Source organism: Mesitornis unicolor, unplaced genomic scaffold, assembly GCF_000695765.1.
Source record: "Mesitornis unicolor isolate BGI_N332 unplaced genomic scaffold, ASM69576v1 scaffold279, whole genome shotgun sequence".
NCBI classification, from domain to species: domain Eukaryota; kingdom Metazoa; phylum Chordata; class Aves; order Mesitornithiformes; family Mesitornithidae; genus Mesitornis; species Mesitornis unicolor.
The window spans coordinates 84496-94954 of NW_010206397.1; the positions used below are offsets into that span (position 1 = coordinate 84496).

Below are 10459 nucleotides of genomic sequence, written 5' to 3' on the forward strand. Positions count from 1 at the left end.
GTTCCTGCACATCTAATATCTGTATTTTTCTAAGACCTAAATGGTGTAGATTGGAATTGTATACTAACCAGGAATGAATCCTATGTATAGTTCACTAAATACAGTTCCTTCCTTTCAGAAGTGGATTAGTTGAATGCAGTTTGGGTTTTTTTAACCAACTGATTTTGATTATTATACTAAAGGTTGGGGTAGGGAAGGTTTTGCTTTCTGATGTAAATTACAAGCAAGAGGGGGACAGTGTCTTTACAGGAAACTGGGTATTTGACAAGAAAGATGAGTCAGAGTTTTATAAGCATTTACAGATTTAATCACAAATAACAGCTTATAGGTACTAGCACTGTTTATTTTTGAATCCAGTTTTGACCCAACATTACAAGTAGTTTAACCAGAATCCCCATCCTCTCATCTCTTTTAACTAACTGTAATGCATATGTCCGTTTAAAATAAATATACTCTAATAAGGCTGAAACCTTGTAAGGTTTCCTTAAGGAATGGATGCCTCAATACTATCCAATGGTTGGACAAAAAAATGTTTCACTTAAATACTTGTATATGAAATAGAGGCAGTGGGAGACATTGGAGCTCAGCTTAGAAGGGGTATATGTGTAGGTCTTAAAAGACAATTTACTTTTTCCACTCTGAAGGGTTTTTTTGTGCAGTAGCCGGATGGAGTAGACCAGTTCACTTGTGTAAACTTGTTTGCACAGTGCATTTTCACACAGGTGCTGGATCTGATGTATATGGGCTAAACAGGGATCTAGAATCATAGAAGATGTTGGGTTGGAAGGGACCTTTAGAGGTCGTCGAGTCCATCTCCCCTGCAGTGAGCAGAGATGTCTTTAACTAGATCAGGTTGCTCAGTCAATTCAGAACCTGGAAAGTCAGATTTGACGTCTTGCAGGCCACACCTCTGGCTCATGCAGCAAGGTTTAGTTGTGCAGAATGCATTTTGTTAAACATAAATGCACAGTATGTGTAGCTGGAGAAACCAAAGAACAAATAGGGCAGCTCTAGGAGAATTTTTTTTTCCAAGGAATAAGTTCTCATGAGTTTTAATATTTGTATGAGGGGTGCTTGCAGTTGAGGAGATTTGCTAGAACAGGTTATGAATGCCTTTGGTTTTGTTAGTCTTTGCCTTCTAATATGGAGGTATTGCTGCCTGCTCTGGTGAGGAGACTGTCTTCAAACCCCAGCGCTTAGTGTCTGGCATGATGCAATTTATACATTATTCAATGTCTATGGCGTTACTTTGTTTCACTTTCCAGTTAAAGCATGGAGCTTTATAAAGAATGCAGAACACTTCATGAATAATTGAGACATGGTGGTGAGACACTGGTGTGCTGGAGAGAATACTATGCTAGGTTTCAAGAAACTGCAGATTCTATTTCTGGTTGAGTTACTGTTTTGCTTTGTAAATTTGCACTGGTTCTTTCATTTCCATGTAAAATAAGAATGAGTTTAACTTCTTTCAAGTGCTCTAGTATTCTCATAAAAATAAAAGCTTTTGATACAGATGCCTGAATTTAGAGTGTGCAGATAATGGAGTAATTTGCATTGAGTACAACCTCCTTTTTATACATAATCCCTCCACTGCTGGTGCTGGTGCCTGGCAGGTGTATTGAGAATAGCTCTGAGAAGTACTGCATCTCTTAGGCGCAGAGCTCAGTGGGAAATCTTAGTTTAGTAACATATTGCATGCAAAATCTAAGAATACTATCGGGATTGTTTCTGAAGTTATGAGAAACAGACCTTCTCTCCAAAACTGAGTTTAAATAGAGGAACACGTTTATGAATAAATCTGTTTAAAAGTGGCATGTCTTATTTCTGCATATCCAACAAAAGGGTTCAAAATATGGATTGCAGCCTTTGTATTGCGGTCTTACATGGCGGTGGGTTTTGTATTTCTGTAATTTTTACTTGTTTTTAAAATAGCTATGGTTCAGGTATAAAATGTGAGTTTATATTTTGATTTTAGTCATATGCTGCCAGCTTTCTTCTGATGTTTCGAAGAGACTTTGAGCTAAGCAGTCTTTCTGGCTTTTTTTTTTCCCTTTCATGTATGTTTTACGGTTTCAGAAATTTTTAAGATGGTCAGAAATTGATAGGTTTTATAGAAAATGTGGACCCTATATTTTTAGTTGCTGGAAAATGCTGAATTAAAGTATTTTTCAAAACATCACATCACTAGGGAGCAAATCCAGGAAAACACTATACTGTTGATTTTAACTCATATTAAATTTATTTTATATTAAAATCCACTTTTGAGCTTAAAGGATTTTTGAGGTTCGTTACCATGTATGATGATGCCTTAAGATGTTTGTTGAACTTTTAAGTATGTGAAAATAAAATACAAATACAACTAAGTGTTGAAGGTTCTTTTAATTGGTTGTGATGTAAGCTGAGTTGACAAGAGGTCTTTCCATTTTGGTTCCTTCAACTATACAGAGTTCTTAGCCTGTGTGGTTGATCATAGACAAATAAATGTGGAGTCAAGTTCAGCTTCTGTTGTCATCTTACCTGTTCTAAAGATCCAGCTATGGAAATACAGAAGGAAATGCCTCTTTACGAGGAATAGCTGAAAACATACTGAATTTTTAATCCTGCCTCCTTAATTTGTTCTCACTAGCCTGTCAAAACCAACTTGAAATTTACTCTTATACAGAGGCTGAATTCCCCAGTAACAGCTGCAAAATGAACTGAAGGTCATCTTCTTTTGCTATGAAGAGAGCGTCAAAGCAATTTTAGGGCATCCAGTTACAGGTACTGGCTAAATGTTGATCTGAGGTGCATGCATTCTGCATCCAGGCAGAGCGTGTATGGCCTTCCTTCTGCCTTCTGTTTCCTCACGTTTTTCATTGAAACAGCTTGTATGATAAAAAATTTGCTTAGAGAATACAAAGCTAGCATGCATTGACATTATGCCTAATAACTGGTTTTGTTAATTTTTAATAATTAGGCATTATATACAAGTGGAAATGTGTATTTTGTGAAGATTTTTTTGCACTGATTTAATGTTCTTAGTCGTAGAGGATTAAGCAAATGTTTGAGGTGCACATACCATAGGCTGGATTTCAGCATCTCACTTCATGGCTCTCTCTGTGGTGACAGTTGAAAGCTCTTGATCTTAGCAATGAATGGTAAGTTTTATTTTGAGACCTAGGAAGACTGTAGTAATTGCTGTTTCTGTAAAATCCTGTATTGATGACCGTTGTGATTTTTAAATATAAAGAGCTCTTGGTTGTCAGAAAACGTAACTAGGTTAGTGGCCCTGACCAGGCTTTTGTGACTACTGTGCTGGAGCCCATGTCTGTTAGAAGTTTCTTGACAACAAATGGAATGCAGATGCTTTTGCTGGCTAGAGACTTGGGGCAAAATCTTGGGTATGCACTTCCTCTTTCCAGCACTTGTTTCCAAGATTGAGACTATATCATCCAACTGCTCAACTATTGCCAGTTTTGCTGGCTTCTAAACAATGTCTAGTTCCTTATGAATAATATCACAAATTCCAGCATCAGTGACACTTGGATTTGCAGGTTCAGAGACATGATATAACTGAAGTATAGGAATGTGTGTATTGCATTCTGCAACTATACTTAGCTTTGCAGTCCAAAATAAATGCAGAATTAACTTTAAACCTGATGTGTATATTCCTTGTCTCAGTTTTTTCATGCTAAGAGTTTTCATCTTTAAATGTAGCAACTTCTTTGGCTTCCCCAAAGAAGAGAAAGGTAAGCGTGGGTATTTTAGAGGCTTCTTATTGGAGTGTTCTGCTGGTAGCTGGTTTTAGACAAAATGTGTCTGACATGACCCTGTTACTAGGGTAGGTTTGCTGCACAGAATTTATGATCTCTACATTTAATAAGATACAGTTCTTTAGTAACAATTACATGTTTACAATGTGCATGACGATTACAGTCAAAGTGAATTCTAGCAACCTTACAGTGACTGAATATATACAGGACTATAACAGAAAACATGTATTTAGTTCTAGTAGATCAGCTCTGTCCTGAAAACTAACATTCATTCTAACTAGTAACCCAAGTACTAGTAACCTGTAACACCTCGTTAATGTGTTATAATAGTTGATCAAGATGGCAGCAAAGTAGGATGGACAGAAACAGATTGCATGATCACTGACAAATTCATGGCAGGAGAACCAGTAGTTGGCACAGACTTATTCTCATATACAATGTTCAGATTGGGTTCCCATTGGTAGTACATCATTTGTTTCACAGTTCTATCTTTTTCTACACGATGTGTTGATGTGTCTCCATTGCCCACAAATACACTGATACATTGCAGTGTGGATCTTCTTGCCTTTAAGACGGCTTTATTGTGAGCTTGATTTAGGGATGACTGTGAGACTACCTCCCGTGCTACTCTTTGTTGTTGGAATATTGTAAGCCTGGTGACATTGTCTAGAAAATACTGTACTTCAGTTAAACAGCATGTGCACAATAGGAAATCTGAAAAATATGTAATCAAAAATTAATGAAGAACTGAAAAAAAAAAGCTAGGAATCACTTCAGTACTTTATTTTGAAACTTTTTAAAACTTTGCATTTGTAGTGTGTCACTTGAGTTGTAGTTGTCCAACAGAATCACGATGGGTAATTTGAGGTAAACTTTCACATACCTTCTTATTTTGGATGCTGAATACCCGTGTCTGTTCAAGGCTTCAGAAGCCTGATCTAGAGATGCAAGGAGTATTTGTAACTTGATAGTTTATTTCTAAGGGTCTGGGTCATGTGCTACCCACCTTTCAAAGGTACCACTGCAGGATTTTCACTACTGAATCAGGTCTGCAATGTGGGGTGTAACAGAATGAACTTTATGAAACAATTACTAGCACAGAAAGGAAATAAAAGCTGAAGAAATAGTCTGATACTGTGTCAGTGTTCCACCTTTTGAGTGGAATGGATCAGACCTTTCAGTGACTCAGCTTCAGGAGTAAGAGCACTGTGACAGCCTGCCTTTAAAGAACCAGTTCAACCAGGTAACTTTTCAAAAGGTTCTTGACTTGTGAACATCATTTGAGTTTTCTTTTTACAGCTCCAAAATTGTTTTCTGTTTCAGAAATTGCACATCAGAAAGCTGGAAAAAGAGAGGTATCGATACCACTGTAAACTTCCAAGAGGCAGAAGAGCAAGCTTTATCGTTACTAATAGGTATTAAGTTTTGAAGGTTTTCTGAGGGCTTGTCTTTGTTTCAACTTGGGGTTTAGACATCTAGCTAAGTCTAAACTGACTGCTGTTCTGTGTGTGTGCTTTCCTCATCCATTTTGTTCTTGATCTTTGTATCATTTATTTTGTTTCCTTTATCAAAAATGTTATATGGTAATTATGTCAGTACTAGATACTAATTTAGGAAGACAGTTTACTCTGATGTCAGTGTCCTTTTCATCATACTGGAGGGAAAAATAGCTAGCATGTAGCTATTTGACTGCCTTCATCTGGTAGAGGCTGGCTTTGAGGATTTGGTTTGAACTAACCCTCTAGTGTCCAATTCTAGTAAAATGTTTGGAGAGCTGGGTGAGTTTCGATTGAGTTGGCCTGCACATATTATGCGAAATCATAGATCATCTAGGAGTCTTAAGGAAAAAGTGATTGTCTCAGAATGTATATTAAGGAAATATGGCTTCACTGTGACCGAGTGGATACTTTTAATCCATATAGAAAATGCCTTCTCAAACAATTTATTTTTTTTTCTTTTGTTTTCTTGGCAAAGTTCTAGTCCCAGGGAGAAATTGAGTACTAACTTTTTTCCTCTGAACAGGAGAGTGATATATGTAAAAGAAGTGGAAGTCTTAGGCCATTTGACAACAGAGTGGGATTACTTATTTGAAGACTTTACACGCTCTCCCTTCTATGAAGCAAATGTTTTAAAAATAACTGTTTTGGTAAGAAAAGCATGCAAACTTTTTTTATTTAACACTACTTAGAGTTTAAACTGTGCTCTGAACTTATCTATAGTTCTAAATGCTAACTATGGCACTATGAAACAGGATTTACTTAAGATTTCTTGAAAGTATGAGTTGGGTTGGACAGAGGCCACTTTGATATCTAACTTGAAGTTGACATTCAGGCCATTTAGTTATCAGTTTCTGCGCTCTTGTTTTGTGAGTCATCTGAAGTACATTTTTGTTCCCCTCTGCAACAGGATCAAAGGATGTTCCAAAGGAAGGACGGTGTGGGTCATGAGTGTGTGAAGACAGTTCAGCTTCAGGATGAAACTACAGCAAGGGTATATATTTTTTTTCTTTCATTTTCTTTCTTTATGATATTGTTAAGAGTTGTTGAAACTCTGCATGTGAAAAAGATGGTAATGTTTAGAGATCTGTTATAGAATAGGCTGTTGTCCCTGAGGGCCATTTCCCATACTTTCATGTTGAAAAATGAGTCTAACCAGGAGAAAGATGAGACAAGATAGTCTAAAGCATTCTAGAGAATATATGCAATAAAAATCTTAAGGTTGGAGTTGCATAGTCTTTATATGTAGTTATATATATATATTCTATATGGTTTATATATTAAAACTCATGAAAATAATAAATACCTTAAGTGCTAGGTTAAGTTCGTTATAGTCTTTAAGATTCCGTATGCCTCTGAATTCTGCTACCTTCTCATTATTTCAAGATCACTGGATTAACCCAATAAGTGTACCTAGTGTGAAAAGGCTTACTTATATTCTTTCCCCCTCCCACTATTCTCCTTCTCCCCCCCACCCCCACACACACCTGGTTATCTCTAACTGTTTGTTCCTATTGATGCTGCGGAGGCTGGTTTATTTTGGAAGCTTTTGTTCTGTGGATGGTTGGGCCTCATAGCTAACTCGCATAAAGTGAACTAACAATTTGTATAAATTCAAGGGTACTTCAACAACATAAAATGTACCTAGGAAACCATACATCTCACTGTAGTTTTGTACCAGATGATGAGAGAGGAATTCTCCCTGATACCGAATGTGAAATCAATTAAATCCACGGCATCTTGGAAGCACGCTTGAAATTGTAGCTCCAATAAATGGCAAGTCAGCATCCAGAATCAGAGTAGGGGGCAAATTGCTTCTGTCAAATTGATCAAGCCTTCTAAAAGAATGGGTTAGACTGGGAAGGGGAAAAAAATTGCTATAATTTTGAGGCACTTTTTTATCTACTGGAAGAGTCTGTATTATTTCTTAACAATCTGTTGTCTAAGGAAAAAAGTTCCTTCATCTTTTTCTTCCAAGTCTCACTTTTGGTTAACTGATTTAAATCCTTTTACTTTGCCCAAATCTTTGTGCCATGGCCAAAGCTGGAACATTGTGCAAAACATGCAGCCCACACTAGATGGATACTTCCTTGTGTTTAGTTCTCTTCTTTTTTTTGATTACTGCCTAACTGCATGCTCTTTTTCTAGTATTTCTGCTGGTATGTATACACTGAAAATAAATTTTTCTGTCCTAAAGTGCAACACTATCCATTTATCTCTTGTGGATTTATGGTTTTTGAGTTTATCAGTATTACTCTTCATTGTGCATCTGCCTTCTTTGCACAGATCCCATTTGTAAAACAATTCCAGTTTGATAGGAAGACACAAAAAAGTACGCTTTGCAAATAATTGTCACTTCTGTGAAGACTCCTGTGGTGCCCAAACAAATGATGTCTTTAAAATCAGGTTATCTGTAGCTCCCTTGTTCTTTCTGCCCCTTCTGAAAAACAAATAAGGGTTTTAGGTCTGTCCTTCTTTAGTCCTCTGGATCTTTCCCCAGCCTCCATGACTTACCAGAAATCCATAAATGTTTGAAATAATTCAAGTACACCTGATGTGTGTTGTTTGTCCATCTAGCTTATTATTTATTTTAATATTCATTGTTGTATAAATGAGTGTTATTTTTATTGAAGTAGTGGATAAAAAAGCCCTTGCAAGCATTTCAAACGCTTCAACTTTCACTAAATGCTGGAATTACTCAGGTAAAATCAGAGTGACCATCCAAGCTACCCCAGTATGTTTTGTTTCATTTTGTTTTTCCCCTAGGCATTTACACATATCACATTGACATTAATTTTCTCAGGCTAGAGACATATCACTATATTAATATTATGCATACACATTTTATACATAATGTACAATATGTTTAATGTTAGACAGTTGAGACCCGGGTTGTTTTTTTTAAACTTTAAGATTGTTTGGATTCAGGAATTAAATCAAAGTGACTGGTTTAGTTGCATTGCTTTGTTCAGTTAAGTTGTTTCTAATTTTAGAACTGTTGTTATGTTCTGTTTGAACGTAACTGTTTGTGGATTTCAACTGCCTATCCAGCTTGAGTTCCTCTCGTTGTAAATATTTTCAAAAGTGCTTGCTGTCAGTTATATCTTCTTTTAATTGTCGTAAAAGATTCTCTTACATATCCATACAACAATAATTCCAACCTCATGGTTGTTTGGCCTGAACATAGTCCTCTTCTGAGGATCTCTCCCTCAGACTGGATCTGGTAGCTGTAGGCTCTCAATACCTTTCTATCCATTTTAGAAGAGAAAAAGTTGCTTGATTTCATCTGATACTAAATTTTCTTCAAAAGGCCTTATTCTCATGGCAATTAAACATTTGCTAAAAATAACATGTGGCAACAGGAACAGAGTCAATATGTGTTGATTAATGGATCTAGATATGTTGCAGTACTTCATCGGTATATTTATTTAGGTTTATTCATCAGTGTATTTATTCAAGAGGGTTCTTTGTTCCTGTAATATTGAAAATTCAACAGGGACAGAAGGAATGCATCCTTCCATTTGTGTTAGTGAATATTACTTATGTGAAATTGCTATTTAAATGCTAACTTCTGTTTTACAGTGTGTGTGTATTAATAGTACAGGCTATAGTTTTTAGCCGTGTAGGCTGACTGGGCATGTGTAATGCAGGATCTTTAAATGGCCTGACTTTGAAAGCCTCCAGAGCATTTATTGTTGGAAATGTCATTTATGTATCTGTTTAAAATTGAATCGCTTGTATTGAGGTGCTGGCTGAGGAAGGTTTATCTGCTTAAGTGTGAATAACATCATTAATGTTACTACTTGAAAAATTGGAGTATATTGGCAATATCACTGAGGGTTTTCTGGGTTGAATATTATGCATGTGAATCTAATGTCATGTATCTAACTTAAACTAGCCAGTGCATACATAGGTTTTAACGTTTGCTGAATTAGCTATTTTTAGTAGCATCTTGCAGAAGAAAACTGAGGAGTGCGTGCTTTAATTTTCTTTCTTTCAATATGTTGCTTTACAGAGGACTTGTTGTGCCATTCAGGAAGCCCAGACAACAAGAAAACAACAAAAGTTGGTGAAGCAAGCATCATTGAAGTTGAAGAAACAACAAATGCTGTCTTGATAATGACGGGCTTTGTCATTTTGACATTTGATTAATCAATTTTAGGAATAAAATTGATTAGAGGCAACATGGAAACATTGTGCAGAAAGCAAAGATAAAATATCTGAGGTCTTCTTTCAAAGTTAACTGCCATTTATTTTAGGAAGCTCTATTTCTTTCTAAAATGATGGATTTCATTATTCTAAAATACACATTTAGTTTTAAAAATCACGACTTTCGCTGAAATGTTTTTGCACTCTGAAATTTTATTTTCTGCCCTTTATGTCAGGTGTTCTTGTAAATGGGCTCTAAAATAAAGTGGTTACCTGAATTGCACTCTTAAGTTTATGGTTTACAGACAGGTTGTAGTAATTGTGGTTCTAGGGTTTTGCAAAATAAAGTACTTATATTTCTGATTGAAACTAATTAAGAACTCCTTCTTTATTAGACAGCATTATCTTTAAATTAAAGAAATGTACATAATTTAGCTACTATAATTTCATCCCTGTTTAGTGATAGAAAATGCTGCACTAGAGCAACATAAGAACGAATATGTATGAAAGAAATAGGCTATCGTTGTCTGGAAATGCTTGCTTTGGAGTGTTGCCACTTATACTGTAAATTAAAATCTGCATTGTAAAAATGGAAAATATTAATCACTTGTCATGTGCGTGTATATGGTTTTGGTTGTATTGCTGTAGCTTGAAGATTTCTCCAGGAGGAACAGCATGCTGGTTTTAGACAGCATTGTATGTCAGAAGCTTAAATCACAGTAATTAGCTTTCCGTATCTGAGTGTATAGTTACTCACTGGAAGAGTGCCATCTCATTAAGCTAAAAGTCACTTCAGATACAATATTTCTGTGGCAGTTTCTCTTCCTGAAGACTGTTAGCATTTAGTTTAGCAAGGTATTTAAGCACATTTAAATTGTATGCCTAGTTCTTAATGGTTTGAATAATCCCACAAACTTCACTGAGACAAGCTCCACTCTTAGCACTAGGCACATACATAAGTAGCTGTCTGGGTCAAGGACTACATGGGCAAACAGATCTGAGTTCAGTGATCACTGAACTCGGAGCTCTTACTGCCCATCTTTGGCTCTTGAGTAAGATACA

General features: G+C 36.2%; 1 protein-coding gene across 1 annotated transcript in view; it reads left to right on the forward strand.

The window, feature by feature from the left end:
- The window catches only part of VPS13C (vacuolar protein sorting 13 homolog C (S. cerevisiae)), a gene marked incomplete at its 5' end in the record, with an annotated part of 89694 nt that extends 80329 nt beyond the window's left edge, over window positions 1-9365 (forward strand). The window contains 4 exons of the mRNA XM_010191723.1: window positions 5076-5167; window positions 5775-5898; window positions 6159-6242; window positions 9264-9365. Coding sequence (XP_010190025.1) covers window positions 5076-5167; window positions 5775-5898; window positions 6159-6242; window positions 9264-9365 — 402 coding nt within the window. The remainder of the gene's footprint in view (window positions 1-5075; window positions 5168-5774; window positions 5899-6158; window positions 6243-9263) is intronic.
- Window positions 9366-10459: the final 1094 nt, after the last annotated feature.